Source organism: Scyliorhinus torazame, chromosome 6 (assembly GCF_047496885.1).
Source record: "Scyliorhinus torazame isolate Kashiwa2021f chromosome 6, sScyTor2.1, whole genome shotgun sequence".
In the NCBI taxonomy this organism is placed as follows: domain Eukaryota; kingdom Metazoa; phylum Chordata; class Chondrichthyes; order Carcharhiniformes; family Scyliorhinidae; genus Scyliorhinus; species Scyliorhinus torazame.
In genome coordinates, this window is record NC_092712.1 from 258,044,184 (window position 1) to 258,063,109 (window position 18,926).

At 42.2% G+C, this 18,926-nt stretch overlaps 1 protein-coding gene across 1 annotated transcript in view; it reads right to left on the bottom strand.

Moving 5' to 3' along the window:
* The window catches only part of ranbp9 (RAN binding protein 9), a 176,763-nt gene continuing 157,837 nt past the window's right edge, over positions 1-18,926 (bottom strand). The window contains exons 11-14 of the mRNA XM_072509589.1: positions 15,101-15,222; positions 12,742-12,893; positions 9,699-9,810; positions 1-1,264 (exon numbers count right to left, since the gene is read on the bottom strand). Of these exons, the coding sequence (XP_072365690.1) occupies positions 1,134-1,264; positions 9,699-9,810; positions 12,742-12,893; positions 15,101-15,222 (517 nt within the window). The 3' untranslated portion in view covers positions 1-1,133. The remainder of the gene's footprint in view (positions 1,265-9,698; positions 9,811-12,741; positions 12,894-15,100; positions 15,223-18,926) is intronic.

Sequence of the window (18,926 nt, forward strand, 5' to 3'; positions counted from 1 at the left end):
TAGATTTAAATCTTTAATAGCTGATTAATTACGATTCATACATTTGTTTATTGCAGTATAGTACTCACTCAAGCACTGCTTAAAAATGCAGAGTGTACAAAGTTTAAATTAAGACATTGCAGATTTTGACTAAGTATTTGGTTTAATATAAATAATGTCATTACCACACAATGTGTTGACAAGTACTTAACACTGTTATTTTACAATGGTTAAAATGATGGGTGTAGAATGTATTTCTCTGCATTTAAACAATGTTTGGAGAGCGGGAAAGGGAACAGATGGAGATGGAGAGCATGTGCACATAGACAACCTGGCGAGATTTTAAAAAAACACTGAGACCAACACGCTGCAATCGTTCACAAGTGTGACTGCCCATTCAGCTCCTGAGTAATGAAGATTTACAATACTCTTGGGAGGGAAAAAAAATTCACTCTCCATCCATCTATTCTTAAAAGATCTACCAAATTACTCAAGCATTTAACTTTTTGATGTACATCAGAGGGATGGAAAACATTTTTATCCATTTTGTATTAGACATGCTCACCATTGGAGATCCACTCACACAACAGCAATTTTAAATTTTGGTTTATCACAAAAGATACACTTTAATAAAGTACAAAAAACCTAGTTTTTTGGTTTTAATCTGTAACTAAATACTTTTATTCACACATTCTCACTTTAATTTTGATTAAAGTATTTTAAAATTATTTTTAGCCAATTAGTTTTTTGTCTTCCAAATATTTAAGAATGAATGACACTGTCCCATATGAAGGACCATTTATTTTAGCTGGAGCCTCAATCAGCCCACTTCAGATGAAAACCTTTTGACATGTTTGAGGAATTAATAAGGAAGCACAGTTATGTTCCACTGAAACAGATATACATACTACACTGTTACAACTCCTCCTGACATTGCTATAAAAAATAATGCAAAACATGTCAATGAACTGTGCATATAAGTTAGAAAACAGCTGGACCATGCTGTAAACTAGGAAGCAGAAGTAGAATGACATTTATGATCTGTCCCCAAAAGATCATTGGAAATTAAAAGTCAGTTTCCCTTGAGCGGACCTGGTGCTGGATATGGTCACTAATGTTAAGGTAGCTCTGGGATGAGCTGTACAAATGCATAGCTAGTGCAAATATTCTTCCACTGTGGCAAACGCACAAGAACCAATTCCCAATCGGGCCATCAACTCCAAACACTTTGAAGCCTGTCCAATGGCGAGCGCAAGCGGGGGTTGCTTTGGCAGATTGTGAGACTCTGAAATAGGGAAGACACAATAAATACATTTGGCTGCAACTTCAACACAGTGAATGAACAATTGTGTCAATTTAGGGATTATGGAGCATTCAGTTAAATAAGCAGCCGCATAAAAGATTCATTTGGACGAATTATCCTACTTACAAAAACAGTGAAATAAACATGCTGCACATTCAGAAAAACACCTGTAAACACTATGATCCATCAACTTACACAAAGCCAACATCCCACAAACAGCAATTGAGATAAACAACAAGCTAATGTCCTTCAGGCAAAACATAACATTAGCCAGAATTTCCAGTTTTTGTTTTACAAATAGTGTCATAATATATTTTCTAAAATCTGACAACTAAGTGTATGGCGCAAGACCAGTAGAGTTTGAATCTTCTGGTTTCAAGGCAAGAATGCTTCCAAATAAGTCAAGTTGACAATTAAGGGCAGCACGGTAGCATTGTGGCTAGCACAATTGCTTCACAGCTCCAGGGTCCCAGGTTCGATTCCAGCTTGGGTCACTGTCTGTGCAGAGTCTGCACATCCTCCCCGTGTGTGCGTGGGTTTCCTCCGGGTGCTCCGGTTTCCTCCCACAGTCCAAAGATGTGCAGGTTAGGTGGATTGGCCATGATAAATTGCCTTTAGTGTCCAAAATTGCCCTTAGTGTTGGGTGGGGTTGCTGGGTTGTGGGGATAGGGTGGAGGTGTTGGCCTTGGGTGGGGTGCTCTTTCCAGGAGCCGGTGCAGACTTGATGGGCCGAATGGCCTCCTTCTGCACTGTAAATTCTATGATAAATTCTATGATAAGGCACAGATTTGAAAAGCTGATCCAATTTCCCCAACAAAATAACATGTTAACTCTTGGTAAATACAATGGACTATATCACAAAAGGGAAGGGTTGCTCTCTTGCACTGTGTTTATAGAAGGAAGAAAAAGATTAATTTAGACAAATCATTCACCTTACAAAAAAAGTCATCCAGATAATCGGAGTAATCAGAGCATCACAGCATATTATAATAATAATCTTTATTAGTGTCACAAGTAGACTTACATTAACTCGGCAATGAAGTTACTGTGAAAATCCTATAGTTGCCACACTCCAACGCCTGTTTGGGTACACTGAGGGAGAATTCAGAATGTCCAAGTCACCTAACAAGCACGGTTTTCGGGACTTGTGGTAGGAAACCGGAACACCCGGAGGAAACCCGCGCAGACACGGGGAGAACATGCAGACTCCGCACAGACAGTGACCCAAGCCGGGAATCAAACCTGGGACCCTGGTGCTGTGAAGCAACAGTTCTAACCACCGTGCTACCATGCCGTCCATATTAGAGAATAATATGGGCAGGACACTTAAACTGGGTATTTGGCACAATTCATTAGGATAGATTTTCTTTCAAAAGGTTCGGGTCAATTTGACAGAGGTTTATGGGGCTTCAGCACCTCCCCCCTTCCCTTAGCAATAATCCCCGTTTTATAGTGAGGGGTCTGTAAGGCTGGGAGGGAAGGAGAAAGATAGAAATTAGGCAACAAGTTACATAAGGCAATACTGGGGTCGATGGCCAAAGGCTTGGTGAGAGGGGTAGTTTGCAAGAAGCATTTAGGGATAGAATTTCAGAATTTGGAGTCCAGTCAACTGAAGGCACATCCACCAATGGTGGAGTGAATAAAAATTAGGGAAGTACAAGCAAGGCAGAATGAGGAGTGCAATATCTTGGAGGGTTGTGGGGCTGGAGATCACAGAGATAGGTAAAGGCATTGGAAAGTTTAATTTACGAACAGGGGATTTTTACAGTAACTTCATTGCAGTGTTAATGCAAGCCTACTTGTGACAATAATAAAGATTATTATTATTACATCATTATTTACAACTAATTTGTAGTTTAGTTGTGGGCCTAGTTAAATAATCAACTTATGTCAACCAATATGATTTTATGCTGAATTCTGGGGCACTCGCTCATCACATGACTTGGTCTTGGCATCATACTCAAACTAGACAAGGGAGAGAAAAGAAACATATGACCCTTAAGCCAGTGATGCAAGAGGTCAAGGTTGAACCATTACTAGTGTGAAGCCATCCACCTCCCTAGCAATTAAAATGATCAGCTGCTTTCTCCAAATTCAAAGACCTATTGTGCAAAGAAAGTGTTCAAACATTCAGCCTTGTGCTTCAAATTAGTGCAGCTTAACTTGAGGTTTAGAAAGTCACTTTCTTTCACAGTGTGCAACCACCTTTGGTTTTGTAAGTTTAGAATTAAGCTGTATTCAGTTTTTGTTACACCAATTCTTTTAAATTTTAATACGTTAGATGAATGTGTTGTGTTACATTTAGCACAGCAATCAATTTCAAGCATTGATTTTATATGTATTTTATATAGACTGTAATTTCTGTAACTTTGTAAGTCTTATTAAACTATCCTGCTTTTTAATTGACTTAAACCAAGCACCAACAACAAAAACATACTATGGCAAAGTAGTTGTCCCAACAAAAATACACTAAGCGCCTGTTTTACTGAAGTTCTACAGGACATACTGATACCTACATATCAATTAGACATCTGGACCGATGTCCCCTGACATCATATATCGTCTTATCTCAAATAAAATCAGATATCAAAACCATTTTCACTTATATTCTATAAGCACACTAAATAACCCACTTTGCAATCTTCTTTATTAGTTTGGATATTAAAAGCAAATTTACCGCTCTGTCCTTTGTTTTAAAAGTAAAGTAACTCATTCCACAAACAGAAGTAACATCAACACACAAATGATCTGTACAAAAAAGTCACCGATACAGATCTGATTTAATACCAATTAAACAAAGTCTGAAACGATGAGCTCAAGATATCAATCGTGAGGCCATGACAGCATATTGCTCCCACCCTGAGCAAAGTAACAAAAACAAGCTTTAATGAGAGGGGCGGTATTGACACCCGAGGGGGCCAGTCAGGGAGCAATGGGAAATGACATCAAGAGATGACCATCACCCTCGAGAAACCAATCAGAAACTGATCATGCAACACCTCGACCAATCACAGACTGATCACGATCCTCTTAAGCCAACTAAGAAATAGCCTTATTTAGGCCAATCATAATGCAATATCATTGCTCACACTGTGGGTTGTGGTTTGGGAGAGTTAATAAGCAGCAACTTTCACTCAGTATGTCACAAAGCAAGAGCCTGCTGCCCATAAGGAAGCAGAGGTTACGGGGAGAGAACAGAGGCCGAGTGTAAACCTGTGCCAACAGCCAAACCGAAAAGCAAGTACCATTGTATGCTGGTCAAGTCCTGCCCTGATTTTGACAATATCTACAACTTAAAAATGTCCTGAGTTACTTCACCAAACTCACATTGCCTACATGGCTAAAGTCTCAAATGAACACAATTAGAATTTAAGTTCAAATAGTACCTAGAACTTACAAAAGTGAAAGCAAGGGGGGATTTGAAAGCAAGGAGAAGAATTTTCAAATCAAAGCGCTATTTGACTGGGGTCTCAATGTAGGCCAGTCAGCACAGGGATGATAGGTGATCGGGATTTGTTGAGAGTAAGGCAGCAGAATTTTGGATGTCCTCAGTTTAGAGAGAATGTAATGTGAGAGGTTGACCAGGACTGCATTGTTATAGTTGAGTCTATTGGTAACAACGACATGAATGAGGGTTTCAGCAGCAGATGAGCTGAGACAGAGGCATAGTGGAACGATGTTAGGAGATGGATATAAATGGTCTTGGGTGATGCACAAATATGTGGTTGGAAGTTCACCGTGGGTCAAATATGACCCCAAGGTTGTGAACAGTCTTAGTTTAGACTCAGTTTCCAGGGAGAGGGATGGAGTTGGAGTTCAGGAACGGAGTCTGGATCAGAAACCAAAGACAATAGCTTCTGTCTTCTCGATAATTAATTGAAAGACATTTCTGCTCATCTGGCACTAGATGTCGGATAAGCAGTCTGATAACTTAGCAGCTGGAGATGATGCAGACGTAGATTTAAGAGAGGTGTTGGCGAGGTACAACTGGGTGTTGTCAACATACATGTGAAAACTAACTGCTTTCAGGAGGATTTTGCTGAGGACATGCAGATGAGCACTAGAAGGAGCCAAGGAGAGATCCTGGAGGACACCATGCAACAATGAAAAGCGAAGCCGTAGCAAATAATTCTCTCTGATTAAATGGTAAGAATGGAACCATGTGAGAGCAGTCCCACCCAGCTGGACGACAGAGGAGTGACATTGAAGGATGGTGTGATTAACCTGTCAAAGTATACCAATAGGTCAAGAAGGACGAGGAGAGAGTGTCTACCTTTGTTACAGTCAGAAAGGTTGTAATTTGTAACTTGGGAGAGGAGCTGTTTCAGTACTGTGGCAGGGCAGAAACTGGATTGGAGGAATTCCAACATGGAGTTCCAACAAATATGGGATCAGTTTTGGGAGACAACAACACAATCCAGGATTTTGTAGTCGAAGAGGAGGAGCTTGTGTTTTCAAGGATGATGGGGTCAAGAGTTAGCTTTTGAGGAGAGGAGTGATGATGGCAGATTTAAAAGAAATAGGGACAGCAGCTGAAGAGGCTGAACCATTAACAATAATTACTAACAGGGTGACCAGCTGGGGTAGTTGGGAGGTCAGCAGTTTAGAGGGAATAGGTTGAGGGAGCAGGGCGGCACGGTGGCACAGTGGCTAGCATTGCTGCCTCACAGCGCCAGGGACCCGGTTCAATCCCAGCCTTGGGTGACTGTCTGTGTGGAGTTTGCATTTTCTCCCCGTGTCTGCGTGGCTTTCCTCCAGGTGCTCCACAGTCCAAAGATGTGCAGGTTAAGTGGATTGGCCATGCAAAAAATTGTCCCTTAGTATGCAAAGACGTGCAGTTTAGGTGGATTGGCCATGGTCAATGGGCAAAGTTACGGGGATAGGATGGGTTAATGAGCTTAGATGGAGTGCACTTTTGGAAGGTCAGTGCAGTCTCGATGGGCCGAATGGCCTTCTGCTGCACTGTAGGGATTCTATGAGTCTCATGGACAAGGTGAACTTAGGGTGGGCATGAGAAGAGATCGACAAGAAAGACAACAGCACGAGTTCAAGGCTGCAAAAAAGGAAGTTTTGTCTGGTAGATTGGTGTATGGGAAGGATGTAGCAGAGGAAGCTAATTGAATTTTTTTGATCTTCGTGACAAAGAAATCCATCAGCTCCTCATTGCTTCCTGGAGGGGAGGGTGGAGGAGATGGGGAGAGGAGTTTAAGAAGATGGTTTCAGTAAGAAAAAACGGGTGGTTATTATCACATTTTAGAATGATTCTGCAACAGTGAGCAGGAGATGAGAACATAATTGGATAATGTTTTGTGTGGTCCAGCCACATCTGGAGGTGAATGACTCAGCCAGTTGTTGCCATATCTTTTTAAGTCTGTTAAGGGAAAATCCTTATGGGAATGGAGATAAAGGTCACACAATGGGAAGTGGCCAGGGTAAGAGACAGTAATAGCTTTTTGAACACTAGGGCATCAGAGTGGAGGTGAGAGTACAGTTGAGTAAAGCAGTTTGTATAATCACTCAATAAATAATCATGTAATTACACTGGAATCATATGGCATGATTTGCCAGAGTACTCGTGTTGGATATTGTAACACGAGCTTGCTAAAGACCTGATTCTGTGGTTTTTAAAATTGATGGTGTTTAAGATTAGAAAACAAAATTGAAAGGGTAAACAATCTCAGCAGTTGAGAGGAGTTGCAAGACCACTGGAGTTGCACGGTAAAGGGATGTCCATGAATATGGACCGAGATGTTCACATGAAGGGAGGGATTTAGGGAAGGTAAGAGGGTAGCAGAGGATTTATGATTACTTAGAAAAACACAATTTGATTAAAGATGGTCAGCATGGTTTTGTGAGGGGCAGGTCATGCCTCACAAGCCTCACTGAATTCTTTGAGGATGTGACGAGACACACTGATGAAGGTCGGGCAGTGGATGTGGTGTATATGGATTTCAGAAAGGCATTTGATAAGGTTCCCCATGGTAGGTTCATTCAGATACAGGGAAATTTGGCTGTCTCTGGATACAGAATTGGCTGGTCAAAAGAAGACAGCGAGTGGTAGTGGATGGAAAAAATTCCGCCTGGAGGTCGGTGACCAATGGTGTCCCGCAGGGATCTGTTCTGGGACCTCTACTCTTTGTGGTTTTTATAAATGACTTGGATGAGGAAGTGGAAGGGTGGGTTAGTAAGTTTGCCGATGACACGAAGGTTGGGAGAGTAGTAGATAGTGTTGAGGGTTGTTGCAGGTTACAACAGGACATTGACAGGATGCAGAGCTGGGCTGAGAAGTGGCAGATGGAGTTCAACCTAGATTAATGTGAAGTGATTCATTTTGGAAGGTCGAATTTGAATGCTGAATACAGGGTTAAAGGCAGGATTCTTGGAAGTGTGGAGGAACAGAGGGATCTTGGAGTCCAAGTACATAGATCCCCCAAAGTTGCCACCCAGGTTGATAGGGTTGTAAAGAAAGCATATGGTGTGTTGGCTTCCATTAACAGGGGGATTGAGTTTAAGAGCCGCGAGGTTTTGCTGCAGCTTTATAAAACCCTGGTTAGATCACACTTGGAATATTGTGTCCCGTTCTGGTCACCTCATTATAGGAAGGATGTGGATGCTTTGGAGAAGGTGCAGAGGAGATTTACCAGGATTCTGTTTGGACTGCAGGGCATGTCTTATGAAGAAAGATTGAGGGAGCTAGGGCTTTTCTCACTGGAGCGAAGAAGGTACAGAGATGACTTGATAGAGATGTACAAGGTGACGAGAGGCAAGGATAGAGTGGATAGAACATACAGTGCAGAAGGAGGCCATTCGGCCCATCGAGTCTGCACTGACCACTCAAGCCCTCACTTCCACCCTATCCCCGTAACCCAATAACCCCTCCTAACATTTCTTTTGGTCACTAAGGGCAATTTATCATGGCCAATCCACCTAACCTGCACGTCTTTGGACTGTGGGAGGAAACTGGAGCACCTGGAGAAAACCCACGCAGACACGGGGAGAATGTGCAGACTCCTCACAGACAGTGACCCAGCGGGAATCGAACCTGGGTCCCTGGCGCTGTGAAGCCATAGTGCTATCCACTTGTGCTACCATACTGGATAACCAGAGACTTTTCCCCAGGACGGAAGTGGCTGTCACGAGGGGATAAAAGTTTAAGGCGATTGGAGGAAGGTTTAGAGTAAATGTCAGAGGTCGGTTCTTTACACAGAGAGTGGTGGGTGTGTGGAATGCACTGCCAGCGGAGGTAGTGGAGTCAGAATCATTAGGGACATTTAAGTGAATCTTGGACAGGCACATGGACAACAGTAAATTGAAGGGGTGTAGGTTAGGTTGATCTTAGATTAGGATAAATGGTCGGCAGAATATCGTGGGCCGAACGGCCTGTACTGTGCTGTACTGTTCTATGTTCTAACTCAGAAGAGAGCACAATCAGTTGAGACAGAGGTTGCAATCAACTCAAGTGATGTTTCCATATTAAACATACCTGCCTATGTGGACGAAACCAGACAATGGGCTGGGGGCTATGAGGGGGGAGTGTTAGACGTTTTTAGTTGCTGTGATATGAAGAGTCTAAAGTTCTGTTCCTTTTTCACAAACACACATTTATTGAATTCCAACAGCCTTTGCACATAACTCTCACTATACATCACCTGACAGAGGCCACATATCAGTGTCAATTAATGGATACTTAACATAAATGAGACAACTAATTGCAATGTCTCTTAACCCATTACTTAACGGGGGGGGGGGGGGGGGGGGGGGAGAGAGTGGTGGAGGGAAGGAAAAGGATTGGAGCCTGTGGAGATGATCAAATGTTGCTGTGTTAGGCGGTAGGTTATGGTTGAGTATTTAGGTCTAGGGTTGATATTTTATTCATCAACTTTTGTAGATTACTGCACTCGGGCAATGAGATATATTGTCCACCTTCAGTTTACTCAATCATTGCCTGTAAAACATAGCTTGATGAATTAAAGAGTGTTCTCCCATTTAATCACACTTTATGGGCAACAAGAAGAGTTAACACTCTTTTAGAAATACAGAGTTTTAGATCCAGACAGAATCTTAGAATTGTTACGGTGCAGGAGTCCACTGGCCTATCATGTCTGCACCAGTTCCCCAAACGAGCATCATAACTTAGTGCCAAGCCCCAGCCTTTGCCCCCACACACCTGCACATTGTTTCCATTCAAATAATCACCAATGTCCACTTGAATGCCTCAACTGAAACTGCCTCCACCGCACTTTCAGATAGTGCATTAATGAACACCTATTTAAAGTAATGTGCAAATGTACTAGCTTTGACAAAGAGTCATCCCGACTCAAAACGTTAGCTCCATTCTCTCTCCACAGATGCTATCAGACCTGCTGAGATTGTCAAGCATTTTCTGTTTTTGTTACAAATATACTATTGTACTCACCTAATATAGCACTATTCAATGCAGAGCACACAGGTTCTCTTTGCACTATATCAAGTTGATATCCTACTGGACTGTTCCATGGATCGGAATAGGCAAGCAGACTAAATGCATCCTGAATGGTGCAGCAAAGATATGAAAAATGTGAACAGTGGATAAAAACGGAATCAATATAGAAAGGCATTTAGGAGAAAGTTATTGCAATTATCGAAAGATTTACTAAATTATAGCTTATAAATCTGACAAAATCAAATCGCACTCAAGTGATGCACAAGCAAAAAGACACAGCCTCTGTTGATCTTAAACGTAATGCTATGGCAAACATAACTTAAGAGTTATAATAAAAATGTCTTTCATTCTGAATTATTAGATCTGACACCATGAATAATGTGGAAGCCAAGTTGACAAATGCATGATTCAGTTTGTTAAAGAAAGCACACGTAAAGCACGGAATGACACAGTGGCTTAGAGACACTGGACCTTCAATTCCAACCCCCATAATCTGCAGCAAGATACAAACTAGGACTTCCAACTGCAGCAGACGCTGGCCTTTCACAAATTGTGGGGCAAACTCATCTGACCGGACAAAATTTCCATCTTGCACCGCATGTGGAAAGGCAAATTTATTTCAGAGTGAGAAGTTAGCAATATCTACAGAATTGCGTGATCGCTAAAAGCATCATGATGGGACAGTTATCAGGGTAAATGTATATATTTTTTCCCCACACGGAATTACTAACGTGTAAATCCCCAAGGTCTGTTCTCTTGCAGGTCTCTGACAATATCCAATCCCACGCCTGGAGGGAGAGCTGGAGACAGCAGCTAAGATTCCACCTCCCCTCAGGACAGCAAGCAGTATCAGATAGCTCTCTATACAGTTCCCTCAGATGCCTTCACAGCTGGAATAAGTCGGCAGGCTAAGGTGTGGAGATTCCAAGCTCAGGGTAAGCAGTCTGTTTGCTGAAGTTCCATTACAGGATTCAGCAGCACCCAAAAATATGGCAGTCTCAATCATATAAACCACTCGCCTTCATCTGAGGACCTAGGTCCTCAAGTATTACAATAGGACAAATTAAACTAGAAATGGCCGACGGCACAGTGGTGAAATGAAATGACGCTGCGATCAAAGTTCCAGAAATCTTTTACGCTGTTTCCTGTTTCAAATATATTTGACATTTATTTTTTAATTTAAAATAAAGTTGCACTGGAATAAAGTTATTAGCAGACTTCAACTAGCAAAGTGCAAAAGTGAGCTTCATTGTAGCATTCCTCTAGTTCACTAGTGGTTCTCTCAAATGGTCTCATCTCACCTCCAAGGAACTGGGCAACATGCTTCTCTCGATTCTGATGGCGATCAACCATACTGGGATGCCGAAGGTGAAACAGAACAGAGTCCTCTATACTGGAACTGCCATGTGCATCTATGCACATAATTAACATTAAGAGACTGAGCATGGTCAAGAAGTGTTAAGAACATGCTGGAGCAACACTCAAAAAGGTTCTGTGAAGCAAGTCTACCAAATAACTGATGTGTATTGGTCTGCAAAGGAAAAGATGTAGATAGCATATGGCTAACAATGTGGTAGTTCTGATTCCTCTAGCTGAATAGTACAGATACAACGAGTAAAAAAACTGACCCCAAGCAAGTAAATCAGACACCGGGCCCTTTGGGAATGGTCTTCAAACCAAAAAACACATCAACAAGTAAACAGATAACTGCAGCTTAATTAAATGACTGTATCAAAATCGTGACTTTTTGAGATTGGAATAGACCAGAGTCTATAATTTTAAAAGATGGAGTGATACAGCTTACTGTTTAATTGTGTCATTAATATGGTTTCTCATTAGTTGATGGGGAAAAAGCATCAGAACTGACAGTCAGTTTATGGGTTTGCTTTCTGAAGCAAAATAAATCATGCAAACTGAAAATAAGTCAATATAGGTGGTGCTGAGGGAGTGGGGCGACTGGCAAACAATCCCAACTTAAGCTACTGTAGGCATCTACAGCAAAGTAGGATGCCAATCAGTCCATTCTAGCTCTGTGAATTGTTTGAAAGAGCTGATGATTTGGTCCCATTCCCTTCAATTCCTTTTTACAAACATCTATCCAAAATTCTTATTAAAAGCCTGGATTCTGCATCTCAGTTTCTGGTTGGAACATTTCACATCTTAACAAGTCTTAAAATATTTATTAGCCCGTCATTGCTCTTTTGACAGTTAGAAATTACATTTATGCCATCAAGTTAATAACCCAAAGACCATTGAAATAGCTTTTCTCCATTTGCCTCAGCAACATTCAATAATTTTGGACATCTCTTTCAGATCATAGCCCACCCTTGTTTAAATGAAAATAGCTCAGTTTGTTCTCATAACAAAAGCCTGACAGTGTCTTTGTCATGGCCTTGACCAGTCTCAGTATTTATTCATTTTGTTCAAGTTGGACACAACTGGACAGAAACTTCTAATGGCAGCCAGAATTCAGTTGCCATTGCCTCTGTCTTTATATTCTCTATAACTTCAGCCATAAAACCGAGAATCCTATATACATGAAAAAAGTTATCAGGTTGCCCTCCCACTTTTAATGGTCTACATATTTACTTCTGTATTCTATGCACATATAAAGTTTAAAATACTTAATCTTTCCTTTACCAAAACATATCAACCCACATTTAAATGTTATGACATCTATCTGTCCAGTATACTAAACCTCTGCCCCCAAATCTCCAATTAATCAGACTCACTCGTTTTATGTTGTCTGCAAGTTCTAATATTTGTGATCCCTATTCCAGAGAGAGAGAGAGTCACACAGAGGGGGAGAGAGGGAGCACTAACATGCCTGTCTAGTTTACGTGCTTCAATCCTCAATGCGGCTCACACACAGAACCTTTCGAGTCTGAGGAGACAAAGGTTACCAATGGAGCCAAACTGACATGTGTGCTTTGCCTTTCCTGAGATTTATTTTTAAAAAAAAAAAGTAGCTCTTAATTTATCATTTTCAGCAACATTACAAGTTCCATACCAAGCCAAATTTGTATTACGTTGGTACCTGTAACATTTTTTTATTGGCTGTGTTTTTGCCACATTCTCGTCTCAGCTGCTCACTCACGGTTTGCAGTTCGCGCCCAAAATGAATCATGCGTTCGATCGCTGCCTGGCTGCCACCACAAAGTTGGCGTCGTGACTGAGTCAAGTCTATTTCTGTCAAGAATCCATGAAAAAACATCAAACTGATTTCTTACATTAAAATAAGAGAGCAGTCAGACCCGGAATAAAATTAAAAAGCAACCAGTGCATCTTAATGAGGAAGCAAAGTTCTAAAATGGATTGAACACATCAGAATCATTTGGTTGCAAAGTTCAACTAAGTCAACTAAAAGTTGGACTGAAATGAAATGAAAATCGCTTATTGTCACAAGTAGGTTTCAAATGAAGTTAGTGAAAAGCCCCTAGTCGCCACATTCCGGCGCCTGTTCAGGGAGGCTGGTACTGGAATTGAACCGTGCTGCTGGCCTGCCTTGGTCTGCTTTCAAAGCCAGCGATTTAGCCCTGTGCTAAACCAGCCCCTTATTTAGTAAGCCTTATTTAGTAAGAAAGAATATAGGTAAATAAATGCCAAGTTCAAAACGTAGATGGGCATTAACTTTAGGCCTGTAAACTGCAGACTTCCTTTCACACAAGCTACAATATATTGGTCAAGATTTCACTTGTCATTGAATTCAGTTGAACACAGGAGAAGGCCATCAGCCACTTGAGCTTGTCAGCCTTTCAATTAGATCATAGCTGATATGTATCGTAACTCCCATGTACCAATATTGGTTCCACATACCTTACCTAAAAACGATCCATTATGTGTCTAAGATGTCACTCCATTTTCACAATAGTAACAGTTGTTGCCAGTAAAAACAAAGTCACACTTTTCGATTACACTGTTAATTCTCCTTTTCACATTACTTCCACCACCACAAGAGAATTAGCATTTCAAACTAACTAGATCGCCAGAAAACATTTTGTATCAAAAATAATTAAATATTATAGTTTTAAAAAGTCCACTATAAAATATTAAGATCACGTAGCTTGTTTTCAATCAAGAAGATTTTGATTATTACAAATGAATAAAAATGTAAATATGGATTGCAACACCCCCAAAAAACAGACCATTTGACAGTCCCAAATAAATTAGATTGTAATGGATACAAAACCATTTTGAAACCCCAGAGGCTCACAAATTACAAACAACTGACAACTTTCAATGAACCAGATCCATCTACAACTTAGAATATTGGATATACAGTAAGTACAGGACTCCAGCAGGTGTTAAAACAGCTTTAGTGTAATAGACGTATTACATACGAGGAATCATGGATGTCCTGAAATCATGGGGAGGGTTGTTCTCAGGAGTGGTACATGGGTGATGGAGAATGAGGCTTCCCCACTTCGCCTATTCTTGGGTGGTCTTCTGGTTATTGAAACTATCAGGCAACAGTTGCTAAGTGTAACTAATAAAACCACAAATAAAGATTCCCAATCATTTCATTAAAGTAAATGCAAAATATTTGTAGATGTCATGTTAATTGATGTAATGTGATCTGATATCGCTTGATCCGAAATGATATGGACAGATGCCTTGCTAACAGGACATCATGTAATCAAGCTTCAGAAATACCTTCAGCTGGAATTGGCAATGACAATTTTGAAAATAAAGACATCTGTTGCAAAACCCCTCGATTCCCTAAATTTACGGGGTTCCAATATAGTTCAGTAAAATGATTGGGTTAATTCTGACTGGACATAGCAATGGGTTGAAAGAAAACCCTTTTGTCCTCTGGGGCCTTCTTCAAATTCAACCGACACAAATTGGGTTCAAATGTCTGGGGTGCTGATTTTAAAAGTAGTAAGTGGAATAAAGTTAAGCCTTCTCAATCGGGTTGCTTAGTGGTTTGTGGTCTTCGTTGTGAAAATTCCCCACAGTTTTACGTCAATATTTACCAATCACAAGGCTGGAAAATCTTTTGGGAGTCACGGTTGCAGAGCAAAGCAGTGGGGGATGTGAAGGAAGACAGAAAAGGAAAGAGACCGTAGAAGTCTTTTTTTTTGTAAGTGACTTGCGCTTGACCTTGGGAGTGAAAGTGACAGGATTGTATTGGGCACCCTCTATTTTGGTGAAAAGTGATTTATGCTCACTCCCATACTTATTAGCACGTTCAGTCAGCAATGCATTTTGCACCACAGACAATTCATCAGTGTCATAGAAAGGCAAAGAGAAAATTCAAAACAAGACAGTACAAATCAGTCAATCTGTAACAAGAGGGGGGTAAAGGTAATATTTTTGATGCAAAATTGAGCTCTGACAAAATGTTTATATTCAATAGGCTGCCTTTTCCCATTTGTAGAGTTAAATATTCATACCCATATCAGTATCATTTTCATCCATATCATGGTCATGCTTTGAACTGCCATTTAGGAGGCCATTAGTTGAAGAGTCTGCCACCCCATTGGTGTAGTGCTCGGTCTCCATATCTATATCAGTGCTACAGAATAAGATAAATAAGAATTACATTATAAGATTTATAATGACAATTGCATTCTGCTTTATAAAATATGCCCTCAATCCGGCCTGAAGTAATTTTAAACAACAAAATAACAAACACAGACAGAATGATGTAAGCCGGCTATTTTCTCCCGACACCCACCCTTATGTAAATAGTTTAACTCCATTCTTTTATCTTGCCCACCCATTTGTAATTAATCAATTCTTCTCACACATCAATGCTTCCTACAATGAGCCACAGAAGAATAGCTGTTTTATTCAGAATTCCCTACTTCAGACATTTTAGCGGATACTGGGAACACGTCATGAGACTAAGTGGCTTTGTGGCAGATTTTGGTAGCTAAGCTGCAACAATCTTAAATATATACATTTTCTTCATTTCCCCTCCCCCACTCCACAATAAGACAAAAACAATAACCTTTCTGCTTTTTTAATAAAAAAAACATTTTGGGAAGTGAGCTGTGGGACAAAGCAAGCATTTATTATCCACCTTTATTTGCCAGTAAGCTGGTGGCAAGCTGAATTCTTATACTGCTGCAGCCAATGAGGTGCCAGAACGGAGCCAGGAATTTGGACAAGCAACAGTGAAGGAATGGTGATACTCTTCTATGTCAGGACAGCATCTGACCTTGAGCTGTGGTGTTCCCATGAATCTACTGTCTTTGCGTTTCTAAGTGATAGAAATCATGGGTTCAGAAGGAACCTTGAGCAGCTGCTGCAGTGCAACTTTTAGATGGTACATACTGCTGCCACTGTGCACCAGTGGGAAGGAGTCAATGGTTAAGGTAGGGTTTGGGATGCCAATCAAGCAAGTCACTTTGACTTGTATGGGTCAAGCTTCTTGAGTGTTGTTGGAGCGGTACTCAGCCAGGCATTCCATCACACTCTTGACTTGTGCTTTATAAATAGCGGATAGACTTTGCTATAGATTTTCCAGCTTCTGATCTGCTGTCACCAGGAACATACATGGCTGGTCCAGTTAAGTTTCTGGTCAATGGCAACCCCAGGATGTTGACAGTGGGAGATTCAGCAATGGCAATGCCACTGAATGTCATGGGGATATAATTATATTCCCTCAACCCGATTCCCACTTACTTCAATCTTGCAAGGGCCTCTCAATGGCACGCTCAGTCTAATGCTGCCTGGACATCAAGGGCAGCCATTCTCACCTCACCATCAAAATTCAGCTCTTTGTCCACGTTTAAACCAATAATGATGTGCTCCTGGCTGAACACACACTCAGCACTGGTGAGCAGGTAACGATCATCTAAGTGCCGCTTTCTAGCACTGTCAACAACCCCTTCCATCACTTTACTGATGATTGAGTAGACTGATGGGGCGGTAATTGGCTGGATTAGATTGGTCTTACTTGCTGTGGACAGGACATACCTGGTCAATTTTCCACAATATCAGACTGATGCTTACGCTGCACCTATACTGGCACAACGTGGCTAAGGGCACAGCTAGTTCTGTAGCATAAGTCCTTCACACTACAGAAGGGATGTTGACAGGTCCATAGTCTTTGCTATAGTCACTGCCTTCAGTTGTTGCTTGGCCCTGACGTTTTAGCCTGTTGGCCGAGAATGATCAGTGGCACTGGAAGCGCACATGAAACCGCTCCCAACATGAATTTCACACTGGCTGGGTATTTAACTGACCAGCTGAGCCAGGTGGGGGCAGGAAGAGAGCGGGCACCAGGAAAGCTGGAAGTCTGCTCAAGAGCCTCAGGGAGCTGTTTTGCAAATCAAGCTTTTGGACACATCACTTCAGTTATAGTTTTGTTGCTGTCTTCAGACTGTCATCGGTACCCAGATGGGATAGAAATGCATGGAGCCAGTCTGCCCCATGCCCGCCACCTGCATTTCAGAAGAGTATCTCAGGGTATTGCTGGAGGTAGTTAATCACTGACGCAACATCTAGCTACCGCAAAATAGGAGGAGGAGGTTATCTCACGACAAAGAAGGCCTGGATGGAGATAGCAGGCCTGGTCAGCGGGCATGGTGTTTTACGCAGAACCTGGATCCAGGCAGGAAAAGGGTCAATGACCTTCTGTGCTCTGGCTGGGTGAGGATGGATTCCAACTGGAACCTTGGACAGAAATCGTTGTGGGTGGCAGCACTTATTGGTGCTCACAGGTGTGAAATACAGAACACAATGTGGCTCTTAATCCTGTCCCTTGATAGATCATGGCTGGCATGCATGGGGGAGGGGGGGGGGGAGATGGCCGGTGTTGGAGAAGGCGGCTGGTATGTTCTGGCATGTAGAGGAGGAACTAATGAAAGATCTTTTGACCTTACAGGAGAGGAGGACAGATGGGTGGTGAGATTTCAAATGTCTTTCTCCTAAGTTAGGCAGCGTAATCACTGGAGATGGCCTGCCAATGTGGAGTCAAGACCACTAGTTACAGAGAGGCAGGGGTCTTGGGTGAAGGAGAGAGCCCAATGGAGAGGGAAGACATTGGTTGAGCGTTTGAGAGATGTAGGGCAGCAGTTGCTCATCCAGTTTGAGAAGTAACCAGGCTATATACAATCAGACTTCGTAATGCTGTTCAATACTGACATCCTTTCTACTTCCCTCAGAAGGAACATCATAACGGTCCCAAAAGGACCTTGCGGACCGTACCTTGAATTCCCGACGATGACCAGCTGCCTGATACACCGCGTCACATCCTCCCTCGATACTAAGTACCAGCGCAGATACAGGCATGTCAGTGGACATATGTTTATCAGAGGCTGTGGAAGTGCACATGGGTGAAGGCAAATCACACTTGTCCGAGGAACTGGTGTAGGCAGAGTTCCCAAGTCGTCAGCAGTCAGAGGTTTGCTGGAGACCAGGGTAATGCTGAACTCGAGGCAGATGATGAGTCTCCATCAAGCGGCAGATGCTGGATGTTTAATGGGGTGTGTGGGGTGATCTGGCAGAAATCCCCGAGTCCCATGGTCTCAGTGTTGGAGGGGTCCATGCAGACCATGAGCATGGTATTGATCCAGAGCTCAGCACACACAGCCTCCTCCATAGAGAGCGGTCACTCTCAGAACAGCTCCAGCAGCTCAATCAGGTGTTGCATTCTGACCTTCAAGTCCACACACTCGCAGTGAGGTGGATAAGATACCTGGTGACTCTGCTCGCTGTCTGTCCATCAATGGTGAGCTGGGAGGTTCAAACCAATCTCAGAATCTCTACAGTGCAGGAGGCCATTCAGCCTATCACGTTTTCACCGACCCTCCAAAAGAGCACCCTACCTATGCCAAATTCCCCGTCTTATCACCTTAACCCCACCTAACTTTTGGACACCAAGGGGCAATTTAGCATGGCCAATCCACTTAACCTGCACATCTTTGGACGGTGGGAGGAAACCGGAGCACCCAGAGGAAACCCACGCAGACACAGGGAGGAAGTGCAAACTCTACACAGTCACCCGAGGCCAGAAATGAACCTGGGTCCCTGGAGCTGTGAGACAGCAGTGCTAACCACCCATAATGGCCTCTATAATCATGGGGTCCTCAAGATGAATCTATGTGCCACTTCTGGCTGAAGATGGCTGCATGTGCTACTGATTTATATTTTGCATTGACGTGCTGGTTTGTGGATCCTCCTCCTCCTCTACCAACATTCAGGACTGAGCTTTGATCTGATTCATTGGTTATGGAATCACTTAGTTCAGTCCAGAGCATGCTGCTTCCA